This window comes from Oncorhynchus clarkii, chromosome 6, assembly GCF_045791955.1.
Source record: "Oncorhynchus clarkii lewisi isolate Uvic-CL-2024 chromosome 6, UVic_Ocla_1.0, whole genome shotgun sequence".
Classification (NCBI taxonomy): Eukaryota; Metazoa; Chordata; class Actinopteri; order Salmoniformes; family Salmonidae; genus Oncorhynchus; species Oncorhynchus clarkii.
The window spans coordinates 6974069-6993261 of NC_092152.1; the positions used below are offsets into that span (position 1 = coordinate 6974069).

The 19193-nt window shown below is 45.4% G+C and overlaps 1 protein-coding gene across 2 annotated transcripts; it reads right to left on the reverse strand.

Annotated features, from left to right (window-relative positions):
- Positions 1-2539: 2539 nt before the first annotated feature.
- Positions 2540-19193, reverse strand: LOC139410580 (protein phosphatase, Mg2+/Mn2+ dependent, 1F). Of its 2 annotated transcripts, none has more exons than XM_071155878.1 (8): positions 19023-19144; positions 13770-13950; positions 11228-11358; positions 10615-10820; positions 6399-6587; positions 4622-4765; positions 4353-4446; positions 2540-3580 (listed from the first exon to the last, which is right to left on the reverse strand). In XM_071155878.1, exons 2-8 carry the CDS (start codon positions 13946-13948, stop codon positions 3201-3203), a joined length of 1323 nt encoding a protein of 440 aa, XP_071011979.1. In that variant the 5' UTR covers positions 13949-13950; positions 19023-19144; the 3' UTR covers positions 2540-3200. The 2 variants fall into 2 exon arrangements, with proteins under 2 accessions (XP_071011979.1, XP_071011978.1); XM_071155877.1 differs by having other exon boundaries at positions 3138-3580; positions 13770-13955; positions 19023-19193.

Consider the following 19193-nt stretch of genomic DNA (forward strand, 5'->3'; position numbering starts at 1 on the left):
ACACATGATCCCTGTCAAACAACATATGATTAAGTATAGGAGAGTAGTGGACTTGTTCTAGTTTATTAGTAACACAGAAGAATCTGCTACAGTTCCACTGGGTCCATTTACCCAAAGCAAAGAACCAACCAGACATCGAAGTTGATTTAGGAAATGTTGTTTTAATACACGGTTCAACAAGGACGACGACAGTAGAGGCCTAAAGTGGTAAAAACACTCTAAATAGTTTTTAAAAGGTTTAAACGACATCAAGTGGTTATAGGTATGAGTATGAGGACGTTAAAGATTATAAAGCTGTGGTAGTAAACAGGAAGTGGAAACACTGTCTAACGAAGTCCAGAGACTTACGGAACTATGTGTGTGTGTGTACACGTTAAACAGCCAAAGGTTGGTTAGATACACATAGCTCTACTCCAATAAAACACTTTTTTTTTTTTTTTGCTTTTAAATTCATTTCAAAATCTGTTTGCGAGTGAGGAGTTAGTTTGGGGGCATCAAAAAAGGTAGAAAGAGACATGATTTCCCCCCCTCTACTCTCTTTGTCCTGATTAAAAGAATCAGCTAGTGTTAGCCCTGTAAGTGAGTAGAGATACCTAGTGAAGGCACTACAAGTAGAGAACTGTTACAACCTGACAACCACCGCATCTACAGAGAGACACACTCCTCCAAAAACAAACCACACAGGAACACTGATAATGAATGACTACACTGCTGATTCACACATCTTGTGCTGATTCAACGAGACAAGAAACAAAAAGAGATGCAAAGACTAATTGCATTTGGCACAAAAGTTCTTTAAAGAGGTTTAACCAACTCTCTTTCTCGAACCCTCACGGTACGCTCTCACTGACTCAAAAAAAAACTGAAGTGCGGCCATCTTGGATTTCACCCTCAAAACCAAATCCCCGATCCAGACATTTTTAACACTGATAATGCCTTGAAGAAGTGAGGCCAGGATATATTTAATATCCATGGACAGAAGGCTGATTGGTCCGTAATACTGATATAGGTGGGAAAGTTACACTGCTTGTGTTCTTGCTGGACACAGTGTTTTGACATCATGTTTAAAAGGCAGAAAATAAAACGACAGAAATACACATCACACGTGTGAACAGTACAGTGCACACACACCTTGGCGTACAGTTCACGTGCACACACACACACACACACAAAATGGCACATATCACGCATCATATCAACAGGGGTAAAAGTGGTTTGAGGTATTGACATAAATGACCCATCTAGTTTACCTCTTGTTTTAGAACAATCCAAGAGGATGAATCCTCTCAGCCCTTTCAATCCAAGATGGTAGGAAACTGAATAATTCTATCACACCCGTCTGAAATAAAACCTGAGGCATGGATGACAGCATTCTATCCCTTAGCTTGTAACAGAGATACCAAAGAATTGGTGACGCTAAGAGAAATGGAGGGAGTATGTTAGAGACACCAACAGAGTTCTACATCCCTTATATGAGGGCTGTCCAACCCTCTTCCTGGAGATCTACCGCCCCTGTGGGTTGTCAGTCCAACCCTCTTCCTGGAGATCTACCGCCCCTGTGGGTTGTCAGTCCAACCCTCTTCCTGGAGATCTACCGCCCCTGTAGGTTGTCAGTCCAACCCTCTTCCTGGAGATCTACCGCCCCTGTAGGTTGTCAGTCCAACCCTCTTCCTGGAGATCTACCGCCCCTGTAGGTTGTCAGTCCAACCCTCTTCCTGGAGATCTACCGTCCCTGTGGGTTGTCAGTTTAACCCTCTTCCTGGAGATCTACCATCCCTGTGGGTTGTCAGTCCAACCCTCTTCCTGGAGATCTACCGCCCCTGTGGGTTGTCAGTCCAACCCTCTTCCCGGAGATCTACCGCCCCTGTGGGTTGTCAGTCCAACCCTCTTCCCGGAGATCTACCGCCCCTGTGGGTTGTCAGTCCAACCCTCTTCCCGGAGATCTACCGCCCCTGTGGGTTGTCAGTCCAACCCTCTTCCTGGAGATCTACCGCCCCTGTGGGTTGTCAGTCCAACCCTCTTCCTGGAGATCTACCGCCCCTGTGGGTTGTCAGTCCAACCCTCTTCCTGGAGATCTACCGCCCCTGTAGGTTGTCAGTCCAACCCTCTTCCTGGAGATCTACCGTCCCTGTGGGTTGTCAGTTTAACCCTCTTCCTGGAGATCTACCGTCCCTGTAGGTTGTCAGTCCAACCCTCTTCCTGGAGATCTACCGCCCCTGTGGGTTGTCAGTCCAACCCTAATTTAACACACCTGATTATATTAATTAGCTGCTCAACAAAGACGTTAACAAGCTGAATCAGAACCGCTAAATTAGGGTTGGACTGAAAACCTACAGGACAGTAGATCTCCAGGAAGAGGGTTGGACTGACAACCTACAGGACAGTAGATCTCCAGGAAGAGGAGTCCGAAAACCTACAGGACAGTAGATCTCCAGGAAGAGGGTTGGACTGAAAACCTACAGGACAGTAGATCTCCAGGAAGAGGAGTCCGAAAACCTACAGGACAGTAGATCTCCAGGAAGAGGGTTGGACTGAAAACCTAGATGACAGTAGATCTCCAGGAAGAGGGCTGGACTGAAAACCTAGATGACAGTAGATCTCCAGGAAGAGGGTTGGACTGAAAACCTACAGGACAGTAGATATCCAGGAAGAGGGTTAAACTGAAAACCTACAGGACAGTAGATCTCCAGGAAGAGGGTTAAACTGAAAACCTAGATGACAGTAGATCTCCAGGAAGAGGGTTGGGCAGCTCTGCATTACATCTCCTGACGAATCCAGAAGGACCTTATTGAAGCACACTGGATTCTGACCATTGGCAGAACCATAGTAGAAACTATTAGTCTGTGCTAAGACTTGTTTTGTTATGAACAGAGCTTCTCCAGTCCAGTTGAATATCTGTTTCAGCACCAGCGGTGAATCAAAAGGCTGACCACAACACGCAGTGACCGAGAAGTGTTTGGCACCGTCCCGTCATTACATAATAAATACTGCCTTTTAAATCCAGTCCAATTCCTGCCCACGTGCACTGTGGGTAGCAGCAGCAGACTTCCTGTCTCACTGCCCCTGTGTGTTCTGGGAGTTGGAGGCCTGGGCTGGCACTCCGGGGTGAAGTTTCCCCTAGGTACAGATCCCCCCCGAATTCTAACCTTAACCATTAATACAAAACTTACCCCAGATCAGTGCCTAGGGACAACTTTACCCTACTCCTGGGCTGGCCCCTCCGTAGCAACAGCGATGTTGCTCTGGTCCTGGAGCAGTAGCTGTGCAGGAGGACATAGAAACACCACCATGACAGTGATGTTATCACTAGAGCCCGCTGCCTTGGCATGAGCTACTAGCTCCTGGGCCACTCGCTCCCCTAGTACACCCTCTGAGATCTCTTCACACCCGGCCCCCTCCACGGCCCCCTGGGGTTCCCCCTGCTCCCGTAGCGCCCCGAGAACCAGAGCCGGGACCTCTGCGGGCCGGACGACGTCAAAGAAACCGTCGCAGGCCAGGAGGATGTAGTCTTCGTCTCCGTGTAGCCGTGTGGAGGAACAGTCAGCGTCGCCAGAGACATAGGGCTTCTGGTCAAAGTCCCCTGGGAAAGAGGTGTTGTGTCAGTGTGTAGAGGCAGCGGTTCACAAGTAAAGTAAAGGAGACTGGTTATTAGATGTGTTGAGTATTATTGGATGTGCACCGTCCTGGCTTGCATATCAGTCTGTGCTCATCAGTTCAGTATAAATATGAACATACAGTTACAGGCATCAAAATAAAGACGGAGGATTGCAAAGATGCCATTTCAGGACAGAGGTGAAAGGAAGCCATTTCAGGACAGGGGTGAAAGGAAGCCATTTCAAGACAGGGGTGAAAGGAAGCCATTTCAGGACAGAGGTGAAAGGAAGCCATTTCAGGACAGAGGTGAAAGGAAGCCATTTCAAGACAGAAGTGAAAGGAAGCCATTTCAAGACAGAAGTGAAAGGAAGCCATTTCAAGACAGAAGTGAAAGGAAGCCATTTCAAGACAGAAGTGAAAGGAAGCCATTTCAAGACAGAGGTGAAAGGAAGCCATTTCAGGACAGAGGTGAAAGGAAGCCATTTCAAGACAGAGGTGAAAGGAAGCCATTTCAAGACAGAAGTGAAAGGAAGCCATTTCAAGACAGAGGTGAAAGGAAGCCATTTCAAGACAGAGGTGAAAGGAAGCCATTTCAGGACAGAGGTGAAAGGAAGCCATTTCAGGACAGAGGTGAAAGGAAGCCATTTCAGGACAGAGGTTACCAAGGTAACAGTGGAGGCATGTTGAAGAAGAAGAGCAGAGTTGTTGTCTATTCCTGGGGCGTTGTTTCAACCACCACAAGGTTGGGTTCCACTCACCTATGGCCCGAGAGACGGCGTAGGTTCCATTGACACGCCAACAGCCCATGAAGACGATGCATCCACCCAGGCCTTCTACACGCTGCTTCTCATCCTATAGGAAGACAGCAGTGGAGAGATGTTTAGCACTGTGTATGTCCCATAGGGCGGTGCACAACTGGCCCAGCGTCGTCTGGGATAAGGGAGGCCGGCATTGTAAATATGAATTTGTTCTTAACTGACTTGCCTAGTTAAATAAAGGTAAAAATAATCAATAAAGTGTGTGTGACCTCTCTGTCAGGCTTGTGTGGGTCCATCAGAGTGATGTCTTGTCCTCGTCGGACCAGCATGCTCTGGGAGTCTCCCAGCCACGCCACATGAAGCCACTCCCCTTGCAGCAGCACCGCCACACCTGTACTGCCGCTGCGAAGACGCTGCAGACACAACACAGACAGACACACCCCCGTCACACAGACAGACACACCCCCGTCACACAGACAGACACCCCCCCCCGTCACACAGACAGACACACCCCCCCGTCACACAGACAGACACACCCCCGTCACACAGACAGACACACCCCCGTCACACAGACAGACACACCCCCGTCACACAGACAGACACACCCCCGTCACACAGACAGACACACCCCCGTCACACAGACAGACACACCCCCGTCACACAGACAGACACACCCCCGTCACACAGACACCCCCCCCCCCCGTCACACAGACAGACACACCCCCGTCACAGACAGACACACCCCCGTCACACAGACAGACACACCCCCGTCACACAGACAGACACACCCCCGTCACACAGACACACCCCCGTCACACAGACAGACACACCCCCGTCACACAGACAGACACACCCCCGTCACACAGAGACAGACACCCCCCCCCCGTCACACAGACAGACACCCCCCCCGTCACACAGACAGACATCCCCCCCCCCCGTCACACAGACAGACACCCCCCCCCCCCCCGTCACACAGACAGACACACCCCCGCCATAAAAGATAGACACCCCCGTCATAAAAGATAGACAACCTTCCCAGCATCCAACACATTCACATCATAGAGGATGAGAGGACTGTCCAGTCCTACCCCAGCCTAACCTTCACATCATAGAGGATTAGAGGACTGTCCAGTCCTACCCCAGCCTAACCTTCACATCATAGAGGATGAGAGGACTGTCCAGTCCTACCCCAGCCTAACCTTCACATCATAGAGGATGAGAGGACTGTCCAGTCCTACCCCAGCCTAACCTTCACATCATAGAGGATGAGAGGACTGTCCAGTCCTACCCCAGCCTAACCTTCACATCATAGAGGATGAGAGGACTGTCCAGTCCTACCCCAGCCTAACCTTCACATCATAGAGGATGAGAGGACTGTCCAGTCCTACCCCAGCCTAACCTTCACATCATAGAGGATGAGAGGACTGTCCAGTCCTACTCCAGCCTAACCTTCACATCATAGAGGATGAGAGGACTGTCCAGTCCTACCCCAGCCTAACCTTCACATCATAGAGGATGAGAGGACTGTCCAGTCCTACTCCAGCCTAACCTTCACATCATAGAGGATGAGAGGACTGTCCAGTCCTACCCCAGCCTAACCTTCACATCATAGAGGATGAGAGGACTGTCCAGTCCTACCCCAGCCTAACCTTCACATCATAGAGGATGAGAGGACTGTCCAGTCCTACCCCAGCCTAACCTTCACATCATAGAGGATGAGAGGACTGTCCAGTCCTACCCCAGCCTAACCTTCACATCATAGAGGATGAGAGGACTGTCCAGTCCTACCCCAGCCTAACCTTCACATTTCCTTCAGATCTAAAATGATGTGTGTAAGTAATACTGGAATAGTATAGGTATATTGCTACAGTTATCTTATCCTCTCAGATCTATGAGAATCATTTCCAACGGTTGTTCGGTTAGAGCCGGGTTTATTAGGATCCATGTCTGAGTATATAAAAGTCCCAATCTCCACCATGTCTATTGCTTACCTCTCTCTTGGCTTTCCATATAAAAGCCCCAATCTCCACCATGTCTATTGCTTACCTCTCTCTTGGCTTTCCCTCTCAACATGTCATCAGTGCGAGTGAAGGCTGTCTTGAAGGCAGTGGCCGGGTCGCTCTGCAGCTCCTCCTGCTGGCTGAGAGTGACGTGCAGGTGGGTGGCAGCATAGATAGCAGCGTCCACACCGCCATGCCCGTCAAACACAGCATAGTAACCACGCTCCACACCGTCCTACAGGAAGAGGTACAGGAAGCAGTCAGAGGTTCAGCCAATCAACTTGCAGTAAGAAAGAAGTGCTCCAATAAATGAAACCGTGAAACGAAGACCCAAACGGAACCCTTCCTCTTCTCCTTCCATGGAAGTAGATCTGTAAGCTGGAAGATCCTCCCCTGAACTGCTTATACCCAGGGATGTAGAGGGTAAACTACCAACTCCAGGGGTAAACTACCAACTCTAGGGATGTAGAGGGTAAACTATCAACTCCAGGAATGTAGTGGGTAAACTACCAACTCCAGGGATGTAGAGGGTAAACTATCAACTCCAGGGGTAAACTATCAACTACAGGGATGTAGAGGGTAAACTATCAGCTCCAGGGGTAAACTATCAACTCCAGGGATGTAGGGTAAACGATCAACTCCAGGAATGTAGAGGGTAAACTACCAACTCCAGGGATGTAGAGGGTAAACTACCAACTCCAGGGATGTAGAGGGTAAACTATCAACTCCAGGGATGTAGAGGGTAAACTACCAACTCCAGGGATGTAGAGGGTAAACTATCAACTCCAGGGATGTAGAGGGTAAACTACCAACTCCAGGGATGTAGAGGGTAAACTATCAACTCCAGGGATGTAGAGCGTAAACTACCAACTCCAGGGATGTAGAGCGTAAACTACCAACTCCAGGGATGTAGAGGGTAAACTACCAACTCCAGGGATGTAGAGGGTAAACTAGCAACTCCAGGAATGTAGAGGGTAAACTACCAACTCCAGGGATGTAGAGGGTAAACTACCAACTCCAGGGATGTAGAGGGTAAACTACCAACTCCAGGGATGTAGAGGGTAAACTACCAACTCCAGGGATGTAGAGGGTAAACTACCAACTCCAGGGATGTAGAGGGTAAACTACCAACTCCAGGGATGTAGAGGGTAAACTATCGACCCCAGTGGATGATCAAGATACGACGAACAACCACTGATATAAACCAAAACCAAGGATATTTATAGAACTGGATTATTGGCATTTGATCGCATTTTAAACAGGGAAGTTAGGCCTACGGGGAAGTTAGGCCAACGGGGAAGTTAGGCCTACGGGGAAGTTAGGCCTACGGGGAAGTTAAGCCTACGGGGAAGTTAGGCCTACGGGGAAGTTAGGCCTACGGGGAAGTTAAGCCTACGGGGAAGTTAGGCCTACGGGGAAGTTAAGCCTACGGGGAAGTTAAGCCTACCAACTGTACATGATTCTCCTCGCTCGCAAAAAGGCAGACGCGATTAGAACTCTGATCAAGAAAATAAGCAATGTTGAGCTTTGATCAATGTTGGCAACGCAATAAGAGGGTAAACGCCATTTCCCCAAATAAAAAGGCGTGTACATGACAGTGGTGTGTATCCATGGATGCTGAGCTCACAATTCTTTTTTTTAGGAAAAAAATATATATAATTATAATTATAGAGAATGTACAGTGTATTTGGAAAGTATGTCAGATATGTTCTACCTTTACGGTACATTAGATCCTTATTCTAAAATTTATTAAATATTTGTTTTCCTCATCAATCTACACACAATACAACAAAATGACAAAGTGAAAACAGGTTTTTAGAAATGTATTTACATCTATTACAAATAAAAGAACAGAAATACCTTACTACATAAGTATTCAGACCCTTCGCTATGAGACTCGAAATTGAGCTCAGGTGCATCCTGTTTCCATTGATCATCCTTAAAATGTTTCTACGACTTGATTGGCGTCCACCTGTGGTGAATTCAATCGATTGGACATGATTTGGAAAAGGCACACGCCTGTCTATATAAAAGGTCCTACAGTTGTCAGTGCCTGTCAGAGCAAAAACCAAGCCATGAGGTCGAAGGAATTATAGAGCTCCGAGACAGGATTGTGTCGAGGCACAGATCAGGGGAAGGGTACCAAAAAATGTCTGCAGCACTAAAAGGTCCCCAAGATCACAGTGGCCTCCATCATACATTTTTGTTATTATTATTATTATTATTTTCTTAAATTACCCCCTTTTCCCGTGGTATCCAATTGGTAGTTACAGTCTTGTCCCATCGCTGCAACTCCCGTACGGACTCGGGAGAGGCGAAAGTCGAGAGCCATGTGTCTTCCGAAACACGAAATCACATTCGAACAGGACAACGACCCTAAGCACACAGCCAAGACAACGTAGGAGTAGGAGTGGCTTTGGGACAAGTCTTTGAATGTCCTTGAGAGTGGCCCAGCCAGAGCCTGGACTTGAACCCGATCTATCATCTCTGGAGAGGCCTGAAAATAGCTGTGCAGCGACGCTCCTCATCCAAACTGACACAGCTTGTGAGGATCTGCAGAGAAGAATGGGAGAAACTCCCCAAATACAGGTGTGCCAAGCTTCTAACATCATACCCAAGAAGACTTGATGCTGTAATCGCTGCCAAAGGTGCTTCAACAAAGTACTGAGTAAAAGGGTCTGAATACTTATGTAAATGTGATAGTTTTTTATTTTCATAAATTTGCTAAAATTTCTAAAAAACTTCGTCATTATGGGTTATTGTGTGTAGATCAATGAGGGGAAAAAACTAATATAATTTATTTTAGAATAAGGCTGTAACGTAACAACAAAATGTGGGAAAAGTCAAGGGGTCTGAATACTTTCCAAATGCACTGTATCTCACAGGAGAAAGCATCCGAGCGAGCGAAACAGCGCCCCTCTGTCTCTCTGTGGGTAAGCCAAACGAGTATGACATTGTTGCCACCCGTAGCATTGAAGGCAACGGAAGCCAGCGAGCATCTGGCCTCCCTTGACAAAACAAACTAGCCAATCAGCATTGAGCTAAACTGAGTGAGCTCAACTGTGATTGGTCCTGGCGCACAAAAAAGTGTCAAAGGAAGCCAGTTTGAATTTGACTTCACTCCTATCAAATCCCATTGAGAGCATTCACAGGTTAATTTGCATAATTTAGTGGAATTAAATTGCCGTGTATTATTTATCACACAAGCACAGCCAGTGGTATAAATTACTTAAGTAAAAATACTTTCAAGTACTAGTTAGTGTAACTGGGCAAGACAGGGCAAGACTGGGCAAGACAAAGGATGTAAGTGCCTTTGAACGGGGTAGGGTAGTAGGTGCCAGGCACACCAGTTTATGTCAAGAACTGCAACGCTGCTGGGATTTTCCCGCTCAACAGTTTCCTGTGTGTATCAAGGACATCCAGAAAACTTGACACAACTGTGTGAAGCATTGGAGTCAACATGGGCGAGCATCCCTGTGGAACGCTTTTGACACCTTGTAGAGTCAACATGCACTGACATATTGGGGCTGTTCTGAGGGAAAAGGGGTGGGGGGGAGGGTGCAACCAATGTTCCCTAAAATATTTGTCACTGAGCATAATTTCAGGTCTGCTGAGTGCAAACTTGATCGTTTGAATTTGTTTAAAAACTTGAATTCTGTGCAACTTCCAGCGCACGTTTACTGTGAACACTGAGGCTCTACCCCCTTTAAGTTACAGTTTTACTGTGAACACTGAGGATGTACCTGCTTTAAGTTACAGTTTATTTTAAAATGTTACCCCTTTTTCTCCCCAATTTCTTGGTATCCAATTGTTTTAGTAGCTTCTATCTTGTCTCATCGCTACAACTCCCGTACGGGCTCGGGAGAGACGAAGGTTGAAAGTCATGCGTCCTCCGATACACAACCAAAAACCAAGCCGCACTGCTTCTTAACACAGCGCGCATCCAACCCGGAAGCCAGCCGCTCCAATGTGTTGGAGGACACCTTGGGGGGGGGGGGGGGGGGCAGGAGAATTAACGAAGAGGAAACTCAAATGAACTTTGATCACTCTTATTTGAATTTCTACATTGCAAAAAAAAGTGCCACGAGAAGTACTGGATCCGGTCAAATAGGTTCCAGAACGAAACAATCCAGTTCCTGTTCCTGTTCCTGTTAAAATGGCAAGGTTCCTGTTCCTGTTAAGCACTGGTTAGGGCAGAGGGGTATGGGCTATGAAGAGAATTGGGTCCAGCTGAGATAAACTGTTTATAACAGAGTTATTACCTTGAGGCCAGTGAGTGTGTTGAAGTCAGGGAGGGTCACATGGCGATCCTCCATCTTCCTTCGAGTGTTCCTGATGGCGTGGGCGGAGCACATGAGGAAACGGGAGGGTCCTATTGGGAGAGGGGAGGGGAGATTCTGATGCCAAGCCACACCCACCTCTCGAAGCTTATTGAGAAACAGCCGCTGGACGGGCTCCGATTGGAGCACTTAGGACGAGAGGGGAGGGGCCAAAGGAAATTCAGTTAGGTCTCTGGTAATCCAGATGAGAATGTTCTCCATATTGTAGGACACATATCCAAGCCTTTCAGACTTACACAATTGTCTAGGGGTTCATTGGTATTGGGAGATGAAACCCCAGGGGTTAAAGGGTGGTCAATGGACACACACACACACACACACACACAGTGATGGAACCTAGCGGACTGCAATTTAGTCTTTTACTGGGTGACTTTCACTTTGACCTTTTAATAGAAAATGACTCAAGGTATCTTTGCTTTTACTCAAGTATGACAATTGGCTACATTTCCCCGCCACGGCACACACACAGAGAAGGGGACGCTCTGCTGGACACAGGTGGTCTGAATCACAGATGACATCATGAGTCCGAACTCACAAACAACTTCCTGTTCCTCTCCTTGCTGCTGTTCGGTTTCCTGGGGGAGGTGGAAAGGTGAAAGGTCAGCCTTCAGCAGCTCAGCCAAGGCTGCGTGGCACATGGCTGCATTCAGTGTTGAAGGAGCGTCTCTGCATGAGAGGAGAGAGAGAGTCCTTTATGAGTGAACACCATAGAGAATGTTAGAGGTCTCTAGTGGACAAAGGTATGGGCAGCAACATTGAGGGCTTCTACCATTTTACTGTAGTGGTACTTCCAACTTATTTTGGTTAATCCTCCCTTGTGACCCCGTTGGGAGTCTATGTCCAACCAGGTCATCGGGAGGAATGAAGAAGAAAAAACAGACTACTTCAAAATGGATATTGCCTTAATGGCGCTGCCTATGCTGTCATGGACGCTATAATACTACAGATACAAAGAGGAGTCCTCTCTCTCTCTCTATGGTAAACACACACAGCCAAAATTAAACAAAGCTAAACAGCACACACACACATCTGTAATTTCTCTGTACGAGATTAGAGTGCTGCCAGGGTGGAACAGGGGACTGATACATGCTCAGGGGGAAACAGGAAGTGGGTAGAACAATAGTGATTCTACAGACAGGAAATTAGGTCATACAAACAGGAAGTGCCTCAGAAGAGTCAGAAGACAGAAAGAAAAGAGGACACACTATCAGAGACCTAACTCTTATGGCCTGGCACATTGTTGTCTTGAGCTCCTCTGGCCTGGCCTGGCACATTGTTGTTTAAATCTCTGACATTTGTTGTTTTCAATACTACTGCTTTTGAAAACAATTTACTTGACACCCAGCAAAAGAAGTCGTTATGACACGGTCATAACCGCTGACAACGTGTCATAACTTGTCATAATATGGTCATAACAACACTCATCACACACATATTTAGACCTGTTGTGACATATATTGTGTTATTTTATGGCTGGTTGTGACACCTACATAGTGTCAAAACCCAAATGTATTAAAATGAGTTTTTTTCCCTGCCAAGAGGTTTTCTTTTGTTTGAAAGTTGATTTCTAAAGTCCTCTGTTGTTGCTGTAATTCATTCTTTACAGTCATGCTCCCCCCCCCCACCCCCATCATATTTTAAATAACTTGTAGAACATACACTTTATGACACTGTCAAGAAGCATTATGACATCATAATCACATAAACCAGATAGGCCAATCACGTACAAGCCCTTATTTATCAGTCAACAAAGAGGGTGTCTTGTCCTGCTTCTGAAATCTGCTCCTACATTCATCCCAGTCATCAGCAAAACAGAGCATTGGGGTTGGTGCATGTTTGCACAATTACAATGATTTCATAAAATGTTACGTAGCATAAACATAAACATAGGTAGGCTATGGTGTAATGGAATGTTTTGCCTCGTGTGGTAGGTTTAGTGGTGTTTTGACACTCTTATGTAGGTGTCATAACCAGCCATAAAATAACACAATATATTTCACAACAGGTGTAAATATGTGTCATGACAGTGTTATGACCATATGACAAGTTATGTCAGCTGTTATGACATATGACGTGGTTATGACATTGTCACAACATGTTATGATGCTGGGTGTCAGGTAAAGTGTTACCCAGCTGGGTAATTATCCCTGAAGTGTGTTCAGAGGCAGTTTACATACAGCCCTCCCTGTGGCTGTGTTGCTTTCTCTTCGTAACAATCTATCTAACTGCTCTTCGTAACTATCTGACTACTCTTTGTAACTATCTGACTGCTCTTCGTAACTATCTGACTACTCTTCGTAACGATCTAGCTAACTGCTCTTCGTAACTATCTATCTGACTACTCTTCGTAACTATCTAACTGCTCTTCGTAACTATCTGACTGCTCTTCGTAACTATCTGACTACCCTTTGTAACGATCTAGCTAACTGCTCTTCGTAACTATCTGACTGCTCTTCGTAACTATCTATCTGACTGCTCTTCGTAACTATCTATCTGACTGCTCTTCGTAACTATCTATCTGACTGCTCTTCGTAACTATCTGACTGCTCTTCGTAACTATCTGACTGCTCTTCGTAACTATCTGACTGCTCTTCGTAACTATCTGACTACTCTTCGTGACTGCTCTTTGTAACTATCTGACTGCTCTTTGTAACTATCTGACTGCTCTTCGTAACTATCTAACTGCATATTCTCTAATTTCCTTTCTCCCTCTTCTCTTTCTCCATCCCCCTCTCTCACTCTCTCTCTGTGATAGACAGCCCTGTAACTCAGCCCCTCTACTCACGCAGGGTATAATGAACAGGACAGGACACTGATATGAGGATCAGCTTGCTGCTGCACAACAGGAATGTAAACAATGCGGTCTGCAAGCTGCGGCATCAACACCAGCGGGGTCATGTTCATTAAAGCAAACCGGAACAAAACATTTTTCAACGGAAAATGAAAACAAGTGATTCTTATTGGACCAGGTAGTCCTATACCTAGACAGATACACACACACACACACACTCACACACACACTGTTGAGCAAGCATAGGCCGAGGTCCATGCTGTCTCCCGTCAGCTTGTCCACACACCTGGTGTTGAGTAGGCGTAAGCCCAGATCCAGGCTCTCTCCTCTTAGTTCGTCCAGGGTGACCTTCCTGCTGAGGGGGTTGAGAGGCAGGGGGTCTTCAGGACCCAGCGGAGCAGGGAAATCCTCTAGGAACCTCCTCAGGCACCCCCGCACCACCTCCTCCTCCATGACACCACCCATACCTGAACTTGGAACACATACACACAGCATACCATTCAGGGGTTGGTACCGGTTCAGGGAACGAAAGTGATCTCTACTGTTCTTGAAACGGCAGCATTTCTGCCTTCTTGAACAGGGCGAATAGCTCAGATACACATGAAAGCATGAAATGACCGCGGGAATCGATAGAACATCGCTCAGAGACGCACAAAAACAATATAACATTCAAAATGGGTGAATCTTTCCATTTACTCAAGGTACCTTAAAAATTAGTAGCTCCCTACATCCAAACTACAGTAGTATGTAGCTCCAGTAGTTAGCTACACCGCTACATGGTAAAACAGTAGTGTGTAGTTCCAGTAGCTAGCTACACCGCTACATGGTAAAACAGTAGTGTGTAGTTCCAGTAGTTAGCTACACCGCTACATGGTAAAACAGTAGTGTGTAGTTCCAGTAGTTAGCTACACCGCTACATGGTAAAACAGTAGCGTGTAGTTCCAGTAGTTAGCTACATGGTAAAACAGTAGTGTGTAGTTCCAGTAGTTAGCTACATGGTAAAACAGTAGTGTGTAGTTCCAGTAGTTAGCTACACGGCTACATGGTAAAACAGTAGTGTGTAGTTCCAGTAGTTAGCTACATGGTAAAACAGTAGTGTGTAGTTCCAGTAGTTAGCTACACCGCTACATGGTAAAACAGTAGTGTGTAGTTCCAGTAGCTAGCTACACCGCTACATGGTAAAACAGTAGTGTGTAGTTCCAGTAGCTAGCTACACTGCTACATGGTAAAACAGTAGTGTGTAGTTCCAGTAGCTAGCTACACCGCTACATGGTAAAACAGTAGTGTGTAGTTCCAGTAGTTAGCTACACCGCTACATGGTAAAACAGTAGTGTGTAGTTCCAGTAGCTAGCTACACCGCTACATGGTAAAACAGTAGTGTGTAGTTCCAGTAGTTAGCTACACCGCTACATGGTAAAACAGTAGTGTGTAGTTCCAGTAGCTAGCTACACCGCTACATGGTAAAACAGTAGTGTGTAGTTCCAGTAGCTAGCTACACTGCTACATGGTAAAACATGTAGTGTGTAGTTCCAGTAGTTAGCTACACTGCTACATGGTAAAACAGTAGTGTGTAGTTCCAGTAGTTAGCTACATGGTAAAACAGTAGTGTGTAGTTCTAGTAGTTAGCTACACCGCTACATGGTAAAACAGTAGTGTGTAGTTCCAATAGTTAGCTACACCGCTACATGGTAAAACAGTAGTGTGTAGTTCCAGTAGTTAGCTACATGGTAAAACAGTAGTGTGTAGTTCCAGTAGTTAGCTACACCGCTACATGGTAAAACAGTAGTGTGTAGTTCCAGTAGTTAGCTACATGGTAAAACAGTAGTGTGTAGTTCCAGTAGTTAGCTACATGGTAAAACAGTAGTGTGTAGTTCCAGTAGTTAGCTACATGGTAAAACAGTAGTGTGTAGTTCCAGTAGTTAGCTACACCGCTACATGGTAAAACAGTAGTGTGTAGTTCCAGTAGTTAGCTACATGGTAAAACAGTAGTGTGTAGTTCTAGTAGTTAGCTACACTGCTACATGGTGAAACAGTAGTGTGTACTTCCAGTAGTTAGCTACACCGCTACATGGTAAAACAGTATTGTGTAGTTCCAGTAGTTAGCTACACCGCTACATGGTAAAACAGTAGTGTATAGTTCCAGTAGTTGGCTACACCTCTACATGTTAAAACCTTAGTGTGTAGTTCCAGTAGTTAGCTACATGGTAAAACAGTAGTGTGTAGTTCTAGTAGTTAGCTACATGGTAAAACAGTAGTGTGTAGTTCCAGTAGTTAGCTACACCGCTACATGGCAAAATGAGGTAAATAACTACTGGAAACACTACCAAGATTTGAATTTAGCTCAACGACCGCCAAAGTACTACAAAATGTAGTTAAATTACTCGTTGAACAATATGCAGTTCACTACTCCCCAACACTGGTAAACAACTATCTCACCCGTTCTACAATAAGCTGCTCCATTGGTGCTAATTAGGGAGTAAATTAAAGAGCCAAATGTAAACAATGTTGATTTGAGTTTCATTTTTTTTATTTTTATAAAAGGAACCATAATGAACCGGCAATTTTTAGAGGTTCGAAACGGTTCAGAACTTTTATTTTCTTATCGGAACATCGGAATGGAACAAAAAGAAAAATAGGGGTTCTGCTCAGAATGATTGTAAAATCATTTTTACCATTAGGTTTTATTATTGTAACAAACCTAATTACCGCTCTCCCAAGGGAGATCGCTTTCTTGGCGCAGCGGTAACGACAGACAGACAGACAGACAGACAGGCAGGCAGGCAGGCAGGCAGGCAGGCAGATAGACAGATAACTAGCAAAAACAAGCACTGCAACATGGAACAATGGCCATGTGGGATTCAAACACAAAAAAGGGAGGTTTTCCATTGCCTATTGGGTAAAAAAATTATATATATATATAAATAAAACACATTGAATATCCCTTTGAACATGGTGGTAATTAATTACACTTTGGATGGTGTAACAATAAACCCAGTCACTACAAAGATGCAGGCGTCCGTCCTAACTTAGTTGCCGGACAGGAAGGAAACCGCTCAGGGATTTCACTTAAGGACTATGTTGACTTTGTTGTTAGAATTTTTCTTCCACTTTGACAGAGTGTTTTGTGTAAAATTACATTTTAATCCCACTTTGTAACACATTGTGGAAAAACTAATGGGGTGTGAGTACTTTCTGAAGGCACTGTAACTTTTGACTTTTTGAAAATTATTTCTCATTGATATGAAATCAAAATTTGTGGATTCGGCTATTTCAGCAACACCCATTGCTGACAGGTCTATAAAAACGAGCACACCGCTATGCAATCTCCATAGACAAACATTGGCAGTGGAATGACCTTACTGAAGAGCTCAGTGACTTTCATCGTGGCACCGTCATAGGATGCCACTTTTCCAACAAGTCAGTTCGTCAAATTTCTGCCCTGGTAGAGCTGCCACGGCCAACTGTAAGTGCTGTTATTGTGAAGTGGAGACGTCTAGGAGCAACAACGGCTCAGCATCAAAGTGGTAGGCCACACAAGCTCACAGAACGGGACCGCCGGGTGCTGAAGCGCGTAAAATGTATCTGTCCCCGGTTGCAACACTCACTACCGAGTTACAAACTGCCTCTGGAAGCAACGTCAGCACAAGCACTGTTTGTCGGGAGCTTCATGAAATGGGTTTCCATGGCCGAGCTGCCTCACACAAGCCTAAGTTCACCATGCCCGATGCCAAGCGTCGGCTGGAGTGTTGTAAAGCTTGCCTCCATTGGACTCTGGAGCAGTGGAAACGCGTTTCACCATCTGGCAGTCCGAAGAATGAATCTGGGTTTGGTGGAATCCTTAGTGCCTATATGCATAGTGCCAACTGTAAAGTTTGGTGGAGGAGGAATAATGGTCTGGGTCTGTTTTTCATGGTTCGGTCCCCTTAGTTCCATTGAAGGGAGATCTTAACGCTACAGCATACAAAGACATGCTAGACGATTCTGTGCTTCCAACTTTTTTCCTGTTTCAACATGACAATGCCCCTGTGCACAAAGCGAGGTCCATACAGAAATGGTTTGTCAAGATCGGTGTGGAAGAACTTGACTGGCCGGCACAGAGCCCTGACCTCAACCCCATCGAACACCTTTGGGATGAATTGGAACGCTGACTGCAAGCCAGGCCTAATCACCCAACATCAGTGTCCAACAACAGCAAATGGGAGACCAACTCCTTATTAATGCCCATGACTTTAGAATGAGATGTTTGACGAGCAGGTGTCCACATACTTTTGGCCATGTTTACGCTGCTGCTACTCTCTGTTTATCATATATGCACAGTCACTTTAACAATACATTCATGTACATACTACCTCAATTGGCCCGACCAACCAGTGCCCCCGCACATTGGCTAACCGGGCTATCTGCATTGTGTCCCCCCCACCACCCTCTCTTTTACACTACTGCTACTCCATGTTCATCATATATGCATAGTCACTTTAACCATACCAACATACTACCTCAATCAGCCCGATTAACCGGTGTCTGTATGTAGCCTCGCTACTGTATATAGCCTCACTACTGTATATAGCCTCGCTACTGTATATAGCCTCGCTACTGTATATAGCCTCTCTACTGTATATAGCCTCGCTACTGTTATTTTTCACTGTCTTTTTACTGTTTTTATTTATTTTCTTGTTCACCTAATACATATTTTACACTATTGGTTAGAGCCTGTAAGTAAGCATTTCACTGTAAGGTCTACTACACCTGTTGTATTCAGCATGTATACTGTAAGGTCTACTACACCTGTTGTATTCAGCATTTCACTGTAAGGTCTACTACACCTGTTGTATTCAGCATTTCACTGTAAGATCTACTACACCTGTTGTATTCAGCATTTCACTGTAAGATCTACTACACCTGTTGTATTCATAATTTCACTGTAAGATCTACTACACCTGTTGTATTCATAATTTCACTGTAAGGTCTACTACACCTGTTGTATTCAGCATTTATACTGTAAGGTCTACTACACCTGTTGTATTCAGCATTTCACTGTAAGGTCTACTACACCTGTTGTATTCAGCATTTCACTGTAAGGTCTACTACACCTGTTGTATTCAGCATTTATACTGTAAGGTCTACTACACCTGTTGTATTCGGCGCACGTGACAAATAAACTTTGATTTGATGTAGTGTAGCTTTAGCAAGGGGCTCGTGGTCACCTGTGTGTGTGTGTGTAGCTTAGGAACAGAAATAGAGGAAATGTTGTGCACATGATGTGAATTAATGTTTTAATAATACAATAATTTAACACAACATGACGAATAAAAATCACTGTTGAGACGTGCGTGTATTTGACACACTGTTTCTGTTAGGCCATTCGATGTCTACATTCCTAGTTGCAAAACCTATTTGCTATATATTAAACCGTCGGAGATGCAGTCTGAGTCTCCACAAACAACACGTTTGATTATATTTACGGCTTTGCAAAAAAAAAAAAAAAAAAAGAAGCACAAACTACTTTCAAGCTACAGTACGACACGATAACATTTCTTACCTTGGCCTATCTTCTTCAGGGCACTCCCTTTACTAGCTCGCTACTGGACTGAGCTAGACAACTACACGCCCTTTCAAGACTGACACAAAAAACAGTTTAAAGTCATGGAAGTCCAGAAGAAGCGTGGCGACGTGAAAACGAACCACTTTGTTCGAAGACCGCTAATACACT